Source organism: Serinus canaria, chromosome 8 (genome assembly GCF_022539315.1).
Source record: "Serinus canaria isolate serCan28SL12 chromosome 8, serCan2020, whole genome shotgun sequence".
Classification (NCBI taxonomy): domain Eukaryota; kingdom Metazoa; phylum Chordata; class Aves; order Passeriformes; family Fringillidae; genus Serinus; species Serinus canaria.
The window spans coordinates 27,061,950-27,084,377 of record NC_066322.1 but is presented as its reverse complement, the minus strand read 5'-3'; the positions used below and the strand labels follow the sequence as shown (position 1 = coordinate 27,084,377).

The 22,428-nt window shown below is 43.1% G+C and overlaps 2 protein-coding genes across 4 annotated transcripts in view; one reads left to right on the top strand and one right to left on the bottom strand.

Moving 5' to 3' along the window:
• The window catches only part of SOAT1 (sterol O-acyltransferase 1), a 68,413-nt gene extending 58,754 nt beyond the window's left edge, over positions 1-9,659 (bottom strand). The window contains exon 1 of the mRNA XM_050977240.1: positions 9,520-9,659. The gene's annotated coding sequence lies outside the window, so the exon portion shown is untranslated. The remainder of the gene's footprint in view (positions 1-9,519) is intronic.
• ABL2 (ABL proto-oncogene 2, non-receptor tyrosine kinase) overlaps positions 1-22,428 on the top strand; it is a 45,702-nt gene that overhangs the window by 15,722 nt on the left and 7,552 nt on the right. The window contains exons 1-10 of one of the 3 annotated variants that reach the window (XM_018911982.3): positions 5,294-5,569; positions 13,985-14,155; positions 14,869-15,164; positions 15,719-15,991; positions 16,726-16,810; positions 18,410-18,587; positions 19,153-19,337; positions 19,615-19,767; positions 20,596-20,685; positions 21,880-22,053. In XM_018911982.3, coding sequence (XP_018767527.1) covers positions 5,560-5,569; positions 13,985-14,155; positions 14,869-15,164; positions 15,719-15,991; positions 16,726-16,810; positions 18,410-18,587; positions 19,153-19,337; positions 19,615-19,767; positions 20,596-20,685; positions 21,880-22,053 — 1,615 coding nt within the window. In that variant the 5' untranslated portion in view covers positions 5,294-5,559. Of the gene's footprint in view, positions 1-5,293; positions 5,570-10,358; positions 10,601-13,984; positions 14,156-14,868; positions 15,165-15,718; positions 15,992-16,725; positions 16,811-18,409; positions 18,588-19,152; positions 19,338-19,614; positions 19,768-20,595; positions 20,686-21,879; positions 22,054-22,428 lie in introns of those variants that run through there. The other 2 variants (XM_009088404.4, XM_050977238.1) reach the window with 2 other exon arrangements.

Genomic DNA, 22,428 nt, shown 5'->3' with positions numbered 1-22,428 from the left:
TCTCCCAAGCTGCCAAAAGCTTTGGAGTGGCTTTAATTTCCAGTACCTGGACAAAAGATGGAAGACAGGATTCCTTTGCTGTAAGAGGCTGAGTCAGAGTGAGTACAAGTTCACCATGAGTTTTGGTGAGTAGCTTGAGTAGCTGATTTGGAGTAGGTTTGTACTTTGAGAGGCTCAAGAGAGAATGTTTTGAGAGGAGCATATGGAGGACTGCCTGTTGTCTTGGGATTTCCAACTTCAAGACAGCACCTGGTGTGCTGGTAGAGCCCAGTACTGAGCCCTGATCCCACTTGGTGTGGCTGGGTCCTGCAAGGATACAATACAGCCCTGTGTAATCCAAGCAGTCAGCTGTCTGACAGCCAGTACAGGCCAGCAACAACTGGGAATGTTTTTCTGTGGAGTGGGAGGAAGAAAGAATGAGGTGGAACTCTGTCGAATTAGAAAAAAGAAAATATCTCAGTTGAACAAGAGAAAGGGAACTTTCTTGGCCTTTCAAACCAGAAGATGTGGGGATGCTGCAGGTTGGCACAGCCAGACTTTGGTCTCAGTTTCAGTACCAAATGGACATTTGATAAAACATCACTCCTAAATGAAGCAGTCTTACATAGCTCCCTGGAGCAGCTGTATGGCACAACTGGCAAAAGTCTTGCCATGAACGTAGCAATGTGTCCTTCTGTCAGAGCCTTTTATTGGCTGTGGAAAAGCATCTTGCTATGCCCAGTGAAATCCACCCAAACTGCTGTTGTGGATGGATGCAGTTTAGGAACTAAGCAGTGCTTTCCAGAGCAAGAGGAAACCAACTGCTGAGTGAGCCACGATGTTACACCTCCCACTGGGAATTTCCAGCCCTTTCCCTCTTCCTTCCTCCCTCGGAATATATATAGTAAACACACTAAATTAAGCACTGGGGGAGGTGGCACCCAAAGGCAGGAGCTGTAGCAGAGGCTGAGTGGCCCCAGTTAAAAGTAGCTGACAATACCATGGCCAATCATGTGAGCATCCCAGTCATACCACCCGTCCTGGCAGCAGGGGAGATGTCTCAGACAGCTATGCTGGTATTGAGTGGGAGGAAAGCTCCTTAAATAACCACCAGTGACTCCTATTCCCTCAGTGTGTCAACACTAAGTTGTTGTTTTATTCTCTGAATAGGAAAAATTAGTCAAGTCATTGTGTGGCAAGCAAGTGACAGAAATGAAATAATGTGTTTTGCTTTTTCTAGCTGCTGGATCTGTTTTAGCACACAGCAGATACTTTCCTTGTCATTTTGCATTTCTATTAAAAAACCTCCAAACAGTGGATGAAAACCAGAACAGAAGAGGAATAGATTTGGGTAAAATCAGGGGAGTAGCATTCTATTGAACCTCATCACTGACTGCTCCAAAAGAACACTTTTCTAGGTTTTGGGTTTGGAATATCTGCGTTTTGAGGGGGTAAGGCAGCATTAGTGCCTTCCCCATCATTGTTCATCTTTGCATGTAGTTAAATTACAGTTCATAATCCCTTCTTGAAAAGCCTTATTCTTAATATACCTTACACTACCTCTTCTTATTCCAGGTGAATAGCAAATGTTGTTGTGGTGCCAAGTCAATAAAATAGGATTTTATTTAATTAATATTGTCTCACAGCCTGTTACAATCCTAGATAATTCCAGACAACTGTTTTCCTCTTTCATATTTCCCCAGCACCAGGAGGGGATGTTGGCAGTGGTATAGAAAAACAAACCATTAGTATTCAGGTTAGCATTGTAAATTGGCAACAGATCTCAGCTCTTTTGGGGATTTGTCTTGACAAATTGTTGGGTAAATCTGAAATTGTAGCTACCTCCCTTATTGTTTGTTTGTTTGTCTGTAGACCAGATTCTGTCCTTGCTAGCCAAATTGAAGGTTAATCTAAGTATTTTCCATGCAATTTCTGCTTTTTGAAATGGCAGTCATGAACCTAGGCAAAAGATTTGGCCTAATGTGTCTGGGGAATTAAGTCACTCATTTCCACACTGTTGTACTTTGTTTGCTTTTCTTTACTGCTCTGAAAACAAATTAGTAGAAAAAACATCATCTGCAGGCTGGTTTGGCTCTGTTGGCATCCAGGGACAGTCAAGTTTTCCTCCTCCTGGGTTATTTCTCCCAGAGCAAATGTTGCTTTCTTTAACCAGTCTCTTAGTTCAGCAGTTTTCTAGTTTCCTTTGCAAGGTAATTTTTATATATATATAGTTTTTAGTGCTCCTCACCTTAGGATAGCAATATTTGCTGACTTAACCAGACCATACACTACCAACCACTGCTTGTAGTATATTCCTTGTCAGAAGACCTCAGGTTTTTTTTTTTAGTGAATGGGGTTTAGAAATGAAGAAACTCTCAAACAGGGTTTGACTTTACCTCAGCTTTCTAACTTTCCTTAAATTCAACTGTTTTTTGGGTTTTTTTAATTAAAAAAAAATGATGTGAAATGATATGACAAATGATGTGAAGAAGAAAGCAAATGGCAGGTGATAAAATTGCTTGCAGGAGGTTGAAGAAGCAGAACAGGATTCATTGTGATCATGTAGAAGGTGGGACACGGAGGAAAATGGTTCTGCCTTTGCATGTGAGGTATTAAGTTCTGAGCTGCCCCTGTAACAACAGGAATCCATTTCTGAGCTGTAATAAGACATATCATGACAACATTTATAGGCTCTCTTCAGCCTGGAGGACAGGTGGCTGAGGTAGAATGAGATTAGGGCTTATAAAAATCATGAGTAGCAAAGAAAGCACCTACAGGTACTGATCATTTGGGATTTGCCTTGTGGAGACTGAGGATCATCTAATAAAAGTAGGAGATGTCCTGAACAGTCAGAGCCTTTTCTTTGTTCTACAAGGTGCTGTGAGCTCTTGGTACTGTGGCAGAGGGATTTTGTTTGTGTGTGAGGTTAGTTTGCAATGCTTCAGACAGCAGCTGGACAAAATAAAGCCTGTCAGGAAGTTTAACTTCAACAACACAAGCTGTGGCTCAGAAATACCTTGAGTACAACATGTTGGAGGCTTGGAAAGTATTCTGGAATAATATTATTACTCTTTTGCCAGGCAGGATGCTGGGCTGTAAGTGACCCAGGACAGTGGTTGTTGTGTGCCTGAAGAATCCCAGTTGTTAGCTGGCTGACTTGCTTTTGACATTTTTAAGTGTTCTGCTAAAAATGAGGGGCAGGACTTGTTTTTCCTGTCATAACTTCCTTTAAATGTTGTATAGTTTTGATGTTAACAGTCAAAAAGTGCTGTACTCCCTAAAAGATAATCCAGAAGTAGCAGACAGATAAAATGTGTGTTTATATCTTAACTGCATAAAGTTCATCAAGACTAGCCAATGTATTGGCTAGTCTTACCTCTCTTGAAGTAATTAAAAAAAGTATTGTTTCTTCTATTATTCTGTCTTAAAATGTCTCATCTACTGAATAATATCCATTGCAAACATACTAGATTATATAAACATTTTCAACCCAGCTCCTCTTAACTTATGCACAATTTTGTCTATTTGCTTGCTGTTATCTTTCTTTGTAATAGAACTGATTTCATTTCCACATCAGCAAGTCAAACCTTTTGTAGTTTTAAGTACTTTTAGGAGTACTGAACCTGCTCAGTCTCACAGTGGCTTCTTTTCTTTCAAAGCTGTATTAGTTCTTCCATAACCCAGGAAGGATTTTCCAAAGACATTATTTCAGTGAGTACATTCTTGACTTAATACTAAATTCAGATGTGTGTGGGGGCCAAACACTGCAGTTAGATTTGGAAAAGCAAACGTGGTGACACAGCCTGAAACTACAAAGCTGTGGCAGCGCTGGGCTTGGAATTCTCCCTCTGGAGAGGCTGGGGCTTGGAATTCTCCCTCTGGAGAGGCTGGGGCTCGTGTTACCCTGGTCCCTGAGCAGCTGCTGGGCTGGTGCTGGTGAATGGAGCCCCTTGTCTGCTCGCTGGAGCCAATGACAAGTGTCTGGCTTTCACCAACGGGAAGCGGTTCCGCAGCCGGAGCTAAGTTTAGTGCGGTGGATTTGTTCCTCTGACTTCACATTCCCGCTGCCCCCCCCCAGAGGAAATCAGCCCAGAGGGCTGAGAAGGAGCAGGACAACTAAACCTCCCTCAGCCAGGGCTCAGCTGGATGTCAGGGGCTTTCCATCTTAGGAGTTTTCCCTGGTTCTGAAGTTCACAACACGGCATGCAATTTTTGGGCAAGTATTCATGCTAAAGCTCAGCTTTTCTTGGAGGAAAGGAAACACTTGTTTGTTTTCTAAGACAAATGTGTTTCAAAGGAGGCAAGATCACAAGGGTATTTTAGTCAAATGAAGTAAATATTCTAAAAAGGAACCCCCTTTTTTGTTCAAGAGAAGAAACTGTGGACGATGGTTTGAACAGCATATTGGTTGCTGACAAATGAGGTTGAGAGTTTTGTGATTTATTTTTAGCTGGAGAATTTTTTTTAAAACAGAAGTACTGTGTAGCCTTGGCAGTTGCTGCATATTCGGTGTGGGTGGATGGAACTGAGAAATCGCATCTGTGCTAAACAAGCGTTTTGGGATTCCATTAAAAAATTAAACTCATGTACTGGAAACTGAAGCTGTACCAGCTCACCTGGGGAGCTCTGCCCTCCGAATATCCTCCACAAGGTAAGCAGTGCTGCCTGCCCAAGGCACTTGCAAAAATACTTGGGCCTCAAGATGTGACATCAACTCAGATTTGAGCTATTAGAGTGACATTTTCTTTCTTTCCTGAGATTACAGGTCAATGAGTTAATCTCTACCTTCTCCTTCCAAGTTTTTCCTCTAACTAAAAAGGCTAAAAATAAATTTCAAAAAGGCAGCTGAGAAACAGTTTAATGTGGTCTTTGATCCAAGTGCTGAGTCTAAGGAGAGTACCTAATACTGTAAGGTATCTAATAAGATGTAATTATGTCACTGGGAAAGCAGCTTGGACATTTATATCATGTTAGCTCAAAGGTCTGATCAGTTAGTGCTTTACAGCTGGAAAATAAACCTCTCTCCAGCTAGACTTTGTGAGTGTGGGTATTTCTGGTTTATTCAGGGATCGGCTGAGCTGTGATTTCTCAAGTAGCCTTTTTGCAGAAGAGCTCTTACTTCAAGTGTTTGTGTTACACTGTGAGTAAATAAGTACCCATTTGATTTGCTTAGAAGTAGATAATATCTGGCTTTGATGTGGCCAGTAGTAGCAACTCCCCAGGAATTCTGTTGCAGTGCAGTGTAATCCCCATGAAGCAACTTCTCTCCCAAGGTACTGATTTAAAAAAGTGCTCAACGACTTGCTGTAAGCAGTGTGTATTTGGCCATCCCACCTTTCCTGGAGCAGGACTGGGTGACCTAATCCTCCTCACCCTTCACACTGGAGAGGTTTACTGGAACTTGCCAGGACAGAGGACAGAGGAAGAATGTCAGACACACTTTTGATCTACAGTTTCCCAGTTACCTTCGAAATCTGTGTCCCTTCATAACACTCCTTTCCTAAAGCTGACATTGTGGGAGTAGTTGCTGTCTGCTGTGGGCAGCATTCAGAGGAAGATAGACTGGAGCTTCAGTACTCAATGGAAGGAGGTATGTGACACAGAGCATTTACACTTGCTGCTCTCTGCTTGTTTCTAGACTCTTGCAGTAGCAAAGCTGACTGCCTCTATAGGAGCTGAGCAAATCCTTGGGAATTAAAGGAACAAACACTTGGATACAGTATTCATGATTTTTCAAAAGGGTTACATTTGTAGTTTTTTGTTCTAAAAACATCTTTGTATTTAATTTAAATTACTTCACAGTCTCTCTTCAGGGAAGGAAAGGGTTTTTCCCTTATCTGCTGTGCTGTTGGGTTTTGGTTCCTCATCCAGAGGCCCATTTAAAGAAGTCACGCTTGGAGTTTGTCTTTTCTGGTGCTTCTGACCATTCCCAGTACCTCTGCCAAGATACATCTGTTGTTCCCTCTAACAGCTGCTAGGTCCAGCTCTCTTGTGCTCACTTGGGTACCTCACCCTAAAGTGCTTTGTAAATGCTTCTAAACCCCTGCATCATTTTGCTGGCTGCACTTACCAGAATTGCTTTCCTGACAGAGTTCTCTGAAAATCTTAGAGGTGATGAGAGCCAGACTATTTGGTTAACAGTATTGTACTGAACATGATCAATACTTCATCTACTTCAAAATTCTCTCTTAAAACAGCAGAGCTACCAAATGCTGCTGTGGATGGTTCAGTCACAGCCTACACTTTGATCTATGAAGAAATTTATGCATCTTGGTTTCAAGGAATGAAGATTTTCAAATGAAGGCTTGGGAGTTTAATCTTGATTTATTTCATACTGGATTCTGCAACAAAAAGCTACTTCACCAGAAATTAGTTGGGGAAGAAATAGGGAAGCACTTCATTATGTTGATAATGGGAGGAATGTGTCACTGACATATAAGCAAAGAAATGGGCTGAGGGATGCCTCTGATTGCATTAATAACAAAGGAAGGGGATAACTGGTACCAGGGAAACAGAAGACAGGCAGTTTTTCTAAAATCTTAACACAGCTTGTAACATTCAGGTAGACAGACAATGTCTTGAATTCTTCATACATTGGTGGACCTAAATCAATTTAGATCAATATCTCTCCTTTTACCAATTAGATTCAGTAACACCAGATCCCAAAAACTTGTCTTCCCTTGGATTTTTGTATTAAGCTAGCCAAGAAACCCCTCTCCTAGGCAAAGATCCACCACTTTAACCCCTCTTTTATATCAGCACTTCATCATGTTGCAAAATTGATCTGTTTGCAAGGGATGAAGCATATAGAGAACTCTTTCTCCATGTATTTCTCACCTGAAACCAAAGCTTACTTTTATCTATGTCAGATGTATTTTGATCATTGAGGCATGACAGTGCTGCCAACTTGAAATATTTCTTTTTATATGATGTGAGCTGTTCATGATGCAATTTTGTCACTGACTCTGAAATCTCCTCCCTTTCTGTCTCTCCCAGCCTGGTACCATAAATAGAAACCTACTCCTTGCCCATCCCAAGTTCTTGGCTTGGAGCTGTATTTCTTGGCTTTCCTCAGTGGGTTGTTTACAATACTTTAACCTTGCCCCACTCTGTGGGAGGCCCAAGGACTAACTATGGGTCTGTGCTTGGCTCTAGCAAACCACATTATTAAGAGTCTGGTTGCTTGCAGGAGAGGAACACCTAGGAATGGCATTTAGGTAGTGCCTGCATTTTACCAAGGCCATATGTGAGCTGTCTGAGCCCTTCAATCTGGTGTTTTGCATGGCCACATGGATGTCAGCAGAAAGCCTAGGTGGTCCATTTAGGTAGAGGCTGCAGTCTGTTACAGGGTAAAGGAAGTTCATAGGTCTGCTCCAATACTACCACATTATTAGACAGCAGAAACTTGGCCTGTTCAGCACTGGTTGCTTTTCAGAGTGTAGCTTGTCTTGAGTATTTTTGGTTAGCAGGAAGCACTGAGACTTGGCTTCAGAAACAAAGCTGCTGTAGAACTTGAAACTGTTCCAATCATGTCAGCAAAATAGGAAACCCACTTGCTGCTGTGTTATCAGTTTTGTTTCCTTGTATTCATTAAGGCAGAAATCCACCCACTAAGAAGCCAGTTAAAGATCTGAAGGTCCAGTGGTGTAATGTTTTGTATGTGATGGATGTTTTGAAGATGCAGTGGAAAATACCAATTATACCAGCACTCATTAGGTACCTGATGGTCTACTTTCCACGAGTTGATGACCAGTGCCTGTTCTTTGGTGGTCTTAAAAGTAAGCAAATAAAATGAGCCTGTCTGTAAAACAGCATCATAGGTAATTTATTGGTGTTTAGTTTAAGGACTCAAGAGTGAAAATAAAATATGTGGCATGTGCAGGGGTCTTGGTGGCTTTGTGTTTGAGTTGTCCTTATGTGAAAACATACACTCATGTCTACACCCTGTGGGTTTTGTTGTATAGTATATCAGATTAAGACTGTATGCAATAGCCAGTATTTACCCCATGAACCTCCTTGCCTCTCTCATTGACAAACCAGTCACTTTGGCCTATGGCAAACAACACCAAATCAATTTCAGGGCTGTATTTTCATTAACACATTCTTTTCTTTGATTAAGAGACATTGAAATTCAGAGTATAGCAAGTTTTTTAGAAGCTCCCTGAACTACATTACCAAGTAGCATAGTCAGCAAGATTTCCTTTTATTCAACTTTTCCCCACTGCTGGAAGAACTAGAAAAATGCTTCTAAATGGATGACTTAAGTTGTACCGGAAGGGTAACCACTCTCAGGAAACAGCTTTGAAGGGCACCACAGGGAATAGGATAAAGAGCTGGGAAGAACTGCTGTGCCTGAAAGGTGCATTCTTCCACTGAGGAAGTTGAGTGTGCCAGAATTAAGATTTTATGTCATGCACTTACTGTGAAGAGCACAGGAACAGGATGCAGATGTGGTGGATGCAGGTGTCAAAGTGATGGCCTGTTGTGTAAAATATCTATCTAGGAAAATCAGTTTTAAGAGAGAGAATGCCCATCTAGAAGAGAAGCCAGAAAGATGCTTGGTTTTATTCTGGCTGGATGCATTTGACAGGACCTTATGAACTTCTGTTTACTGTGTGTCCTTTCTACTGGAGAGCACCTTCAGGAGGGTGCCTGGAAAGAGTGTAGGCACAAAATTACTCTGCTGCAGGAGACTTACAGCCAAAATGTTTCTCACCAGTAATGCCACTGCTGGCAACTGCATGGTTCCCATCAGGAACTCTCAACACATCAGCTAGCCATTAGGCTTAGGCTACAGACTCTTCTGACAGAGGCTAAAATTGATGGGGTAAGTAGGGATATGTGCAAAATACATTATTAATCCAGCTTAACTTCCTGCCAATCCTTCTTTGTTTGAAATACCAATTACTCATCTGTTGTACTTTAACTAAGAAGTTAAATGTGTTATTTTAGCTAAGGTTAGTAACTGTCACAGCTGGGACTAATCTAGCCACAAATCCATACACAACTTGCCCTTTCCTGGTACCATTTTAGGTAAGGGTGATTGTCACAAAGCTCATCCATGTCTTTCTGAAACTGTGCTGGCTTTCTCCACAAATTCTGATTATTCTTTGTGTATTAACAGATATGCTAAGCTTAGTCCAAATGCCAGTGTAATTCAGAGTACTTGAAGCAAATGTAAGCTGAGAAAAGAGTAAACTGCAAGAAGCAAAACAAAGAGGAAAAGAGAGGAAGCCTAGGAGCTCTCAAGTAAAGGTGTCTCAGCCTCTTAGCACTGGGTAGCATGCTGCAGGATTCACTGAGCTTGGTTTTGGAAGAGGAAGAGAAGGAACAGCAGTATTCAGGTGTCCCAAGTTAATTCTTTGCCTAGTTAGTTTTCCAAAGTGTCAGTTGTTGGTTGCAGAGGAAATTACTCTTGTCAGAAGCAATATGGGAAAGGCAACTCCTCATCATCGCAGCATCTCCACAGTTCTCCATACACTTTTTCTACATTCACAGCCTTACAAAACACAGACATTTGGAATAAGCCTGCTTGCTTACCTTTAGTCTGGTTTGAGTCATCATCACACAGTGCAGCTGCCCCTCTCACAGAACAGTGACGTTCACAGATCATGGAAGTGCTGCTTTCTTGCCTCACTGGACTGCAGCAACTCCTCTCCCCCTACAAAAGCCTAAACTACAGACTTCCCTTTCCCTGTTCCCTTTTATACCCCTCTGCAGGCCCACCACCCTCCTAGGTGTGAGAATGCCATGGTGAGTGCTGTTTTGTTAACCCTTCCATGGCCACCTGGCAGGAGGACCCTGTCTTGCCACAAGGCAGCTCTACTAGAAAACCAGGGCTTTCAAAGAATTCATAACAAATCTGGGACTTTTGAGAGGTAATTTGATGGGGCCCTTGTGGAAACTGTCTCAAGTGATTATTAAATCAGCAAATGTGCAGCTCAGACTGGGTGCACTGTGCTGACCTTGCTTTCTGTGTCTTTCTGAATTCCTGACACGTCCACAAGCGTTCAGGTGCTGTGTTTGTACCTCTCCAAGATGTGGATTTTCACCAACATCCTTTCCCGTTGATTCCTGTAAGCAGTGCTCCAGCAGTGGTATGTGGAGTGGAAAAGTGAATCAATCTGGGCGGTCCCCTTAATGGGTGATCTGATTTGTAATTTGTGCAAAGGAATTTCTCCAAGGAAACTGTTTGCTTTCTTCCCAAACACTTTGTTACCTAACTCATAGTGGAACAAAACTCTGTCTCTCCACTCATCTCAAAGTTGTTTTAACTTGCAGTCCAATCCCCACATCCTCTGTGTGCTCAGCAGTCCCTGGAAAGCTCCACCCTCCCATCCAGTTAATAACCAGTTAGCCCAGGGTCTGATTTTCCCAGTCTCTGCTCTGCCTGCCTAGCAGCGTTTCCTTTCCCCTTGGCCCCTGGCCTTGTGAGGAGTGACTGCTGTGTGTGGAGCCCTTGTGCTCAGCCTCGTGGTGCCAAGCAGCCTCTTTGCTCTCTGGGAAGCACAGAACATGAGTGTGGGGACAGTCCTCTTCCAGTCCAGCAGCTATGGCAAGGAGGGCAGACTGCTCTGCTGCCTCAGCGAGGGCCCCTCTGAACCCACTGTGAGCTTCACAGGTAGGATGCTTGGGGTCTAATCCTGTCCTGTCCCTTTCCTCTGTTTTTCCAAGTGCTTCAAGGAGGATGAGGTCCTTTCAAGTTTGTCTTTGTCTTGTAGTATGAGGCCAGCCACAGGTAGGTGTGAGTCTGCCAGCTTTTATTGGGATTTTAGGATTAGTGAAATCCTTCTTTTCTACGAGCAGTTACATAATATTTCAGAAATAGAGACCACTTCAGCACTTAATGTGACTCTGAAATTTAAAATTTAGCATATTCTACCTCCTGCTCTGAGACCAAAGAGATTGGTAATTATTCTGTTTGCAGCAAAGGTGGGGGACAAAGCACCCCTTACATGGTGCCTGGATAGGAAAGCTTTCATATCCGGAGAGAAGCAAATTGTATTGTGGGAATAAAGGAAAGGAAGGAGATGGATGAAGCATAACCTCCTTGTGTGACTGTGTATTACTTGTTCACTAAGTGATGATGTAAGTTTTCCATTGCATAGGAAATGAAGGTGATAATATAAGATTTATGGTTAGCCTTGAAAAGGAGCTGATATAAAATGGAATTTCCCAGCTCATTTCCTGATTTTTGGTGCGGACTGAGCTCACAAACTGTTCAGCTGCAGGGGCACCACTGGTGATATGCTTTGGTTATGATCATATTTCTCTTCTGTGTTGGATGGTGTAGATCCCACACCATATGGAACAGTGTGGGCTGTTATAGAATTATAATCTGCAAGAAATACTTTTGTATCCTGGTAAAAATCCCTTTAGGTGTTGGGTAACCTTTACAGTTATTTAAGCATTCAGGTCACTTTAACAAGTAAAGGAAGTTAGTGAGACATGAACTCTTAAAAGCATTTGATTTTTAGGTAATAAGATTTTTAGGTAAGCACTGTAGCTAAGTGATTGAAGCTTCTCATCAAACATTAACTTCTGCTGGCTTTTTTGTACATCAAGTGGGTTTTAAGAACCTGTGCCAGCCTCCCAGGCATTCCTAAGAAAATGGTAGGAGTCCCACATCTGCTTTGACTCCCCTCTGCCAGTCCAGCACAGCCCCACATGTTTCCATGTGGGCAGAACTCTTGGTGCTGACCAGGTTGCATTTCTCCTGGCTTCACCTTGCCTGCAGTGGGCTCAGCCTGGCACAGGGCTTGCTGCAGCACCTCTGGAGCTGGGCTGGCCCTGGGCTGCTTCAGCCTATCCATGGGTGCATGGATGAACACTTAACTTTGTGCTGTCTTTGGAGCAGGGCTTGGCTGCTTAGTGTGTGAGCTCTTCTGGCTGGAGAAAGAAACTTAAAGGATGCTTTATGACTTAGAATAAATGCTATATTTTTGTTTAAAGCCTTCACTGCTTAGCAGCTACATATTTGAAAGTAAGAAGGTAATTACCACCATTAAGGGATTTTGGAGCTGGAAAGTTGGGTATTTTTTGGAAGCTGCCTACTTTCATCTTTGCCCTCTAGCAGAGATGTGTAAGTCAGGGTTCTCATACAGCACATTTGACTGCTTAAAGCATTGAAACACTCATAACACAAGTCATTGTAGGAGCATAAAGAATGTATTATTTAATTAAATAGTATTTTTACACCATAAAGAGAGCTGGATTTAGGAACTGGTGTTCTTTCATGGAGCTGAGTATGCACACATCCAGCCCCAAGTAAATACAGTGGGATGTTGGCAGACATGCTGTAATGTAGGTGGCTGAGCATTGGGATTTCTTATTTTCCATGATAGCTTCCAGTCTGATGGATTAACATCTTGTAAAAGTAATTGCAGTTGAAAGTTAGGAACAAGGAGTGTATGTAAATATTGCATCTGCAGGCAGTGCAATCAAGGAACTGCCATTTTGGTGCCTTAGTCTGTAGGCTCTTCTTTTTGTGCTAGGAGAACCCTGACAGAAGGCTACTTTTAGGTTATTAAGTAATTGCAAGATGAGCAGGTTATGCTAGAAATAGAACTCTGAATAATTACCAGAAATGCAGTCAAAAGGCACTTAGCTAAGCTTAAAATGGAAACAGAACAAACCTCAACCACTTACTTTCTCATATACCTACAGTACAGTTAAAAAATTACATATTAGGCTGGAAACCCCCCCATAGTTCTCATTTTCTAGGCCTGAGCTCTGTCCTGTGACACAGATTTGGGTTGTGTCTCACTGACTTCCCATTTTTCCTGTATTGTGCTGCTTTTGAGCTCTTTGTTCCTTTTTCAAGTGCCTTATAGACCAGCTCTTGCTCATGAGTGTAAATCTCAGGGGCCTGTGGAGAAGGGGGTAGGTATAGCCACACACACATTCTCTGGCAGTGTCGGCTTAAAAACATCCCAAACCTGACTTCTCAGCCCATCAGAAATGGGCCAAACCAATGACTGTAAAGCAAAGAAAGCCTCAGATGTTTTTAGAGAGAACTTTTTATGTTTAGTGCATTTTATGAAATCTCTTTGCAGTATACATTTCTCTAAGTTCACCTAGAGAATTCAGAAAGAGATATTGGGATGGGGACTTAGATCTGTGCTGTCAGAAAAAGTATATATAACTTTACACCTTCATGTGGTTTTGTTCCCTTGAGTAGCCCTCATGTATGAAACCACACCATCACTCTTTCTTTTCTTAATATTGAGATTTACTACATGTTCCTGGAAAACCTCTCCGTGAGTTAGAAAGCCAGTGATGGTGTTGACATAGCACTAGCATGAAGTGTTCACAGTTTGGCTTCTTGCTACAGTTCTTCCTAAAAACCCTGTGGATTTAGATTAGTTTTAATCATTACAAGCACTGTAGGGACTTCTTTTTTTTGTTTCTAAAACATGTCTGATTCCTCCCCCCACTCCCTTGTAGTGACAAGTTTGCATCAGTTGTCCATTCAAATAGCAAAACAGAAATGCTGCTGCTAAATTCCCAGCATCACCTGTACTGCCTTTTGTCCCTACTCCTGTCAGTTTTCCACCTCTGTTTGCACAGTCTTGAAATGTATTACAAATCACTGTTATTCCTGTTAATACTGAACCAGTTACTATCCCAACTTATACATCTCATTTTTGCCATAGTTCACTCTTACTTGTATTTGTAATGTTGGTTTCAGATCCACGCTGTGTCCACCAATAACATTTTGTGATGGAAAGGTTTTCTTCACTCCTTCATGTAATTTTAAAAAGTGCTTTTAGTTGTGCACCTATTTTTTAATCTATGGATGCTTAAATAATTTCGAATACAGGTGTAGATATATAATAAATATTAAGTAGAAATTTTATATACATTGCTTGCTGTCTGGCTTATAGCAGTTAAATCACTTTCTTCAGGAGTTGGACTGGATGATCCTTGTGGCACTCTTCCAACTCAGGAAGGGAAATGATTAGAGCTGTACACAAAGTGATTGCCTCTCCTGTCCTTTCCTCAGAGGCCCTGCATCGCCCCTACGGCTGCGACGTCGAGCCCCAGGCACTGAACGAAGCCATCAGGTGGAGCTCCAAGGAGAACCTGCTTGGAGCCACTGAGAGCGATCCCAATCTCTTTGTTGCACTTTATGATTTTGTAGCAAGTGGTGACAACACACTCAGCATCACCAAAGGTAACACCGGGAGTGCAGAGCCCCTGTGGGCTTGAAAACTTAGCAACAGAAATGAGGAAATGGAATCCCTGCCTGGATAGGAATGGGAATAGTGCACTTAGAGACTGGGAATGCTGCACTTAGAAAAGGTGGTTCCCTACAGCAGTGGTGGGAAGCAGACTGCCCATCCCTCATGGTGCTGGAGGGACACCTGCTGGGCAGTTCTGCTGGGACAGGCACAGTCCAAATGCCAGCCTCCCCACATTCTCACTGGCCCTGTGAGGTACCTGTTCTAGGAAGGGCAGAGGGAAATGGGTACATCATAGATGGTAACAGAACTCAGCAATTTCAGCTGGGGGCAGAATCAAGAATTAAGCTTGCACAGACACTTTCTGATTCTGGTCAGTACATGTGTCAGAACTGTTAAATCATATGGCATTTAAAGCTTCCACAAAACAAACCTTAGCCCTCTAAGAAAATAAAGTCTTCCTATTCTAATAAGCTGGATACAAGAAGCTTTTTGAGTTCATCTCACTGCACTAAACCAGTGAACAGTATCCTAGGTAATCTGTCTGAGCCTTTGCTGCATAAATGCCTTGTATGTAGCAGTTTATTTATAAGATGGTTTCTTTTGTTAAGCTACAAACCCAAGCTCAACTGATGCTGAGTTTCTCCCTCAAGGAGACTCAGCAGCTTGCACTGTGCTTATTTTGTGTTTTTCTTTCTGGTCCCAGGTGAGAAGTTGCGAGTCCTGGGTTACAACCAGAATGGTGAATGGAGTGAGGTACGTTCAAAGAATGGGCAGGGCTGGGTACCAAGCAACTACATCACCCCAGTGAACAGCCTGGAGAAGCACTCGTGGTACCACGGGCCCGTGTCCCGCAGCGCAGCCGAGTATCTGCTCAGCAGCCTCATCAATGGCAGCTTCCTGGTCCGGGAGAGCGAGAGCAGCCCAGGGCAGCTGTCCATCTCGCTCAGGTACGAAGGACGTGTTTACCACTACAGGATCAACACCACCTCAGATGGCAAGGTAAGGACCTCTGGACAGCGCTGTGGGGAGAGGAGATGAAGATATCATCTTGCAGAATCTCAAGTTGGAGATGCAGTATTAATATAAAAGAGCACGTGTGCCAAGGGTTTGGTGGTGACTCGCCAAAAAGCACTTTGGAAGAGGTGCAGACAGTTCTTTTTGGGGCTGAAAGTAGCTGGGTAGCAAGGCAGCTGTGGTTGGAGGTGGGGTAGCCTTCCACTGCTCCCCTTAGAAGCAGCAGAGCTTTGGTAAGTCAGCATTTTTAACCAAGATGAAGTAGTGGCCTGTTGTGTTGAGAGACCTAAGAATTCCAGCTTCTAGTCCTATGAAGCACAAGGCAGGAGACATTTAATTGTCACAAGAACTGACACAGCTCTTCAGTGATGGCTTACATGTAGTTGCCTTCTGCAGGTAAAACTCCCATAGATTAATAGTTATTTGCCCAACAGGAAGAAAACAAATATTTTAGTCCTGGTTTTCTGATTTTTTTTCCAACATTATTGAAAACTTGCAGCTGCCTTCATTTAAGCAGGTTCCTCTTCCTTGCTTTGCAGGTCTATGTGACAGCAGAAAGCCGTTTCAGCACCCTGGCAGAGCTGGTGCACCATCACTCGACGGTGGCAGATGGCCTGGTGACAACTCTGCACTACCCAGCCCCCAAGTGCAATAAGCCCACGGTGTATGGAGTGTCCCCCATCCATGACAAGTGGGAGATGGAGCGCACCGACATCACCATGAAGCACAAGCTCGGGGGAGGGCAGTATGGAGAGGTCTACGTGGGGGTCTGGAAGAAATACAATCTCACAGTGGCTGTGAAAACCTTAAAGGTGAGTTTTCAGATTCTGGGCACTGTTCATTTGGTCACTGTTTATGACATGAGTAAGGAAATTGGAATGTTCTCAACTACACCTCGTGATATGAACATCAGAAAATGGAGTGTATTGCTCTGCATAAAATCCCTGCTTGGCAGTAGCTTTGCAGATCAAAATGACCCCATCAAACTTACACCAGTGCACGTGGCTTAGAAACAAATTGGAATTTTGGCCCAGCAGGCGCTGCACGTTCAAGTCAGACCAATAGAAATGGTTACAAACCCAACTTCCCTTCCTCCAGAGGAGCTATGGAGGCTTTAAGAAATCAAAGATGTAGAAAATACCTTCTGTAAGCTGTCCTCCACTCCTGAAAATATTCAGCCTCTCCATTTCTCTTCCTTTTCAAAACTTCATTTGTTTCAACATTAACAACTGCAATTCTAAGTGGTCTCTGAATAAGTTAATTTTTATAGCTCTACAGGGGAACTAAGTCAGTGATCCTGAGAGTCTTCCTCTCATCAGTCACAACAGCTACCAAATGGGCAAGCCTGGCCCTGCCAGGGTACTGCAGATCATGTGCAGGACAGCCAGGCAGCTGTTCAGGGCTGGTACAGTTTGCTTTGGTAAAAGCCAGAACAACAGAATGGAGACAAAGATACCATCATATATATTCAACCAGGATGTGTGGTGTTAGCCAGACCTTGGTCATGAAGATAAATGTTCCTTTCTTTGCCTCTCTGTCTATCTAGGAAGATACCATGGAGGTGGAAGAGTTCTTGAAAGAAGCTGCTGTGATGAAGGAGATCAAGCACCCAAATCTAGTGCAGTTGTTAGGTGAGTGAAATGCCTTGCCTTTTTTTTTTTTTCTTACTTAGTCTTCATTTTGGCAGAAACTTCCCTGGTTGAAATGCAGTGGCAGCTTTTCTGTATTTATATAACTTTATGAATCAGGTCAGGTTATGGGCTGGTATTTTTGACAGCTTTATGTAATACTGGGGCTAAGAGACACTAATTTTAAATAAAACATCAAATACAGTCACTTACATTAGTAGACAACTTTGCTGTTGAGGCATGACTGTTACATAAAAGTTTGTAATATCAGCCTCCTGCTGGTTTGTGTCCTTGGCCTTAACATGCTCCAGGGTTCAGTGATCAGGTTCAGATTCCTTCTCTGCTCTCTTAAATCAGATTTACAGAATAATTTTCTGTGGCTTATTTTTCTGAGAGAACAGGAAAAATTGTAAGAAAATTCAAAGTGAAAGGAAAAATTCTGTTAGAAGCACAGCAAATACCATTCTCCACACTTCTCAAATCAGAGACATTTACAGAAAAGGCAGTATTGAAAAGAACAAATTAGTCCATAATTAGGCAGAAGACACCAGATTGCTGCTGCTGTGAGGAACTCTGTGTATCACCAAATAAGTACATGAGATCAAACAACCCAGGACTGGAAAAAATCCACAGGCTTTACATCGTGACTGTGCCCTGTTGTCTTGCTGGCAGATGCATGATATGATGATCATTATTAAATAGTTTGCATAGCTGTTAAATCCACATGCACAAAGATTCTTAAGGAGACACCCTAAACCTCTACTAGTGTTAAATTGCCTCTGGATTTCTGGCACTTTCAGAAGTAGAGCTGTCAAGCCAAGCCTGGGATGAAAGGAGAAATGAGAAGAATGTGAAGGCTTTTACTAATGGCAACTGTTCTGTACCCATTTTAAAAAAGGGCACAGATGAAATTTTGTGCCAGCCCTCTCTGGTTCCAGGAGCAGCAACTCAGAGATTAGTCATCAGAGAGGTGCATTTTTTTCTCTTTCTGGTGCATGGTGCTTTACTCCTGAATGTGTAAAGAGCTGCAGGGGGGATCCCAGAGCTGTGACAAGGGTATCCTGTTGCCCTCCTCCTCCTCCTTTACACAGAATGACTGTAGCAAGGAGTCATCCCAGGAATGTGTGGGAATGCTGCTCTAGGAGCGGGTCCCACCATGCTGATTCCTTACCCAGCACATGGGAGTGCCTCACATTACGCTGTGGTGACATTTCAGTCTGGAAATCTTGCCAGCTGACAGGTACCTGCTTCCAGTTGGCCACTCTTCAGCTCTGTGAAGGCAAAGAGGGGAAGAAAAGCAAACTGTGTGTTCATAATTCCTCTTTTTTCATTCTGTAACCTTTCAAAGAACAGAATTACTGCTTCATGAATATTAGATGGGAATAGTGGTGCTTTTATAGACATGTTTCTCTCTATCCATAAAGCTGATGGAGAGAAAAACAGACAGAAGCCCTGAGTTTGGGCTGCACTGACCTGGGTGTTGTACATGGAAGTCTTCACTTTCCCAGAGGAACACTCAGTGGTACAAAATGCAATGTTAAATGAGGAACAGTGGTGAGAAAGGGAAGCTTTATTCACATGCTGCCTGCTGCTCCCTGGCAGGTGTGTGCACCCTGGAGCCCCCGTTTTACATCGTGACGGAGTACATGCCCTACGGGAACCTGCTGGACTACCTGCGCGAGTGCAACCGCGAGGAGGTCAGCGCCGTCGTGCTGCTCTACATGGCCACCCAGATCTCCTCTGCCATGGAGTACCTGGAGAAGAAGAACTTCATCCACAGGTGGGTGAAGTCATGTTCAGCTGGTGCAGTTTCAGATTGCAGTGATAAACAGGTCACCAGAATGATGGGCCAGGAATTTCAGCTTTTGGGGAGGTGTCTTCCACAGCTGGGATTCACACTGGCTTATCCATTGGCTCTGCTGGCTTCAGTACTGTCTTGCAGTAGCTTTTCCCCAGGACTTTCATAGCAATCTTGTGCCCAACTGCCTGGCAACACCTGTGTGCAGACAGTGCCCACCCAAAGAACTGTTTAAGTGCAGATAAAGCTGTGCCATAAACCTGTTACCAGTGTGTGATGAGCTGCTGATCCCATCCTATCCTTGGCACCGTAACAGCCACCATTACTGAAAACTTAATAGAATTTAAAAAGTTAATCCTAATCCAGATTTACCTTATTGCTCCTAAGAATAAGTCCACTCAGTTTCTGACACTGTTCAGGGTAAAGCTCACTTTGCCTCTGCCTGCTGCATACAGAGAGCACTTTCTGATCCAGGGGAGCAGGGCCCCAGAACTGCATTCAAAAGCCCTGCTCCTCCTGCAGTGGTGTCCTTTGTTCCTTCATGCAGAGACCTGGCAGCACGGAACTGCTTAGTTGGAGAAAACCACGTGGTGAAGGTGGCTGACTTTGGCTTGAGTCGACTCATGACTGGTGATACCTACACAGCCCATGCTGGGGCCAAGTTCCCAATCAAATGGACAGCTCCTGAGAGCCTGGCCTACAACACCTTTTCAATCAAATCAGATGTGTGGGGTAAGAAAACTCACCTTCATTGTCATTTTCTTATTAATTTTGTTTTTTTATGCCAGCCCAGACAATAACTTGCTTTCTGGATGGGCAGAAACCCTTGTGAAGACAGTCACATGCCAGGCCAGAACTTCATGAATCAATAACATTTTTAGCATGTGATATCTCCATATAGATTGGCCTGAAATACCTGCAAGGAAACAATGCTGCCTCAAGCTGCAATGAAGGCCACAGAGTAATGAACAGCACAATGATCAGGATTTTTGTTTTCCTCCTTTTGCAGCCTTTGGGGTGCTGTTATGGGAAATTGCTACCTATGGGATGTCACCATACCCAGGCATTGACCTCTCTCAGGTGTATGATCTGCTGGAAAAGGGCTATCGGATGGAGCAGCCAGAGGGGTGCCCTCCCAAGGTGTATGAACTGATGAGGGCATGTGAGTATCTTCTTCCAGTTGTGGGGACAAAGTCTGGGAAGGTGGGAGGAATCTGGAATTAACAGCAATACCTGATCCTCAGCATGTCACAGTGAGCTTGGGCTTCAGTTCTGAAACAAAGAAGGTGGGAAATGATGAAGGATATTACTGCTTAAAAAACCTTAAGGAAGCTGACAAAAGCCCAAAAGCTGGTAATTCATATGATCATAATGCAAAACAAGCAGAATGCCAATCACTTTCCAGAGCTTGTGGTGATACCAGCAGACAGTGCTTCCAGAATACATCTTTCTAGTGCAAGTTTCTAACTGCAGAAATTACACTTTTCATCATGATACTCTTCTGTAACTTCCCAAGCTCCATCTAGGATCAAGGCATTCTCCTCCTCTTTCCCCCAGAGGGTCCACACATCCTTCTTTTGGAAGGGTCTGCCTGAAATTCAGTATTAAGAGCATGAGAGCAGGATGGTGCCTGAAGCTTTACACACTCAGTTATCTGTGGCTGGGCTAGATGTGTTCAGTGTAAGCAGCCAGGGTAGCAAATACAGAATTGTCCTTTGCCCAGACAATTCAGAAAAGGGGATAGGGAGATCAGAAAAACCTGTAGAGGTGGCAGAGAGCTGGGATTTCTAGACTTGGTTCCTTCTTCTCATGATTTGCTGGTGAGGATACAGCAGGGTACTAACTGCTGCCATGAATCAGTACCTGTGATAACTCTAAAGCCTGTTAAACAGTGGGTCAGAGTGTTACAACTTTCTGTCTGCTTGTACAGAAGAAAAATTCATCTCCCTGTTTCAGGCACTGAGACTTACTCTGCTTTGTGGCATTGCAGGCTGGAAGTGGAACCCACCAGACCGACCTTCCTTTGCTGAGACCCACCAGGCTTTTGAAACCATGTTCCATGACTCGAGCATCTCAGAGGGTGAGAGCTGCTGTTGTTTTCCTCCTGAAACAGCACTGGAGGTTATCCCTAGAGTGCTGTGTCTCATGGATGGGCCCTTAAGGCTCCTCTGCTGGCAGTGAGCTTGAAATGGAGCTCCACCCCTTATTCTTTTAGCCATAATTGGGATAAATAACTTGTTTCACAAATATTGAATAAAGTTAAACACATTCCAGTGCAGGGAACAGTGTAATTTCATTTGAGCAGTAAATGCCAAAGAGCTGATTTAAAGAATATTGTCTCTTCTATCAGAGGAAATCTCTTGTTTTCCTGGCTGAAGAGTGAGGAATAGTAAGTGATGGAGAGAGAGAAAGAGGTATGCATATCACAGTCCCTTGCTGACTGCAGCAATTAGGTCATGAAATATTATTCTACCAAAGTGTGCTTTAATCTCTGGATTTTCTGCTTAGCTACTTCTAGGAGCAAATCTCTGCAGCTCAAGTCTGAAATATTATCTACCAGGAGGTAAATACTGGTGAGGAATGTGATACTATTCAGCAGACAAGCAGAAATGTCAGAGCATTCTGCTTAGTTTTTAAATTAAATATGCAACTGATCCATCAACTTCCCTGCTACAGAAAAAAGACACCAGATGGAATTTTGCCTGTGAGGATCTAAAATAGACACATCCAGTGGCCACACAAATGCCAAGCTGGGCGTGGCCAGGAGGATGTGGGTTTTTCTCTCTGTTTTCTTTTTCTTTTTGTTGACCTCTTGTTGACATGTAATCTTCATTTCTTCATCTGGGGGGATGCAGTGGTTTGCTAAGCAAAGCAGCTTAGACTCAGATTCCAGGGAGAACACAACTTTGGGGGTGAATCAGTAGGAGGCACCTTGATTAAAGACAGGCAAATGCATCCAGTGCTGCCTTTGGCACGTGAGCCAGCCTTTAATAGACCCCTTGTACAGATCCTACCACTGCTTTTTTTTTTTTTTTTTTTTTTTTTTTTTTTTTTTTTTCTGAATTTATAAAGATGTAAAGAAGTTTGAAATCGTTAGGAAAAACATCTGACCCTGAATACCTCTAGACTTGAACAAAGACTAAATCCATAAATTATGTATTTCTCTGTCATGGATCTCTTCCTGCCAGTCTGTGTTTGCAGGAAAGACCCAGTTTTTTTTTTTTCCTCTTCCTTTGCTGGTCTCTATTTTGACTATTCCCTTTTTTCCTTACAGAGGTAGCAGAGGAGCTTGGAAGAACAGCCTCATCCTCATCCATAGTTCCTTACCTGCCCCGCTTACCCATGCTTCCCTCCAAGACAAGAACCCTGAAGAAACAGGCAGAGAACAAGGAGAACATTGAGGGGACACAGGACACTGTGGAGCACTCAGCATCCAGCTCAGCACCAGGTGTGGGCACAGGGTGTAAATTCCCAGAGAAACAAAGAGCAATGTGACATAGGCATGCTTTGTGCTGCTGTGTCAATTATTTACTAGCAAGTAGTTTTTTCAATGTTCTTTTAGTAAATCCAGTTGTATTTTTTCTTTCAAATTCAGTTTTGCTGCTTTTTTAAGTGACAGCTTCAAAACTTCAGTTAACAATGTAGCGAGATTTTCTCCTGTACTTAGGAGCAGAAAATTATGGGAAGGGAGCAATAAACTGAAAGAAAAGAGCAGCTCTTTTCTGATCTCTCTCCAAAGTGGCCTTCTCAGTATAGACAACAGACAAGTCACATACAGAAAAAAAGTAAAGAAAAAGTAAAATACAAGTTCTTGCTACTTCCC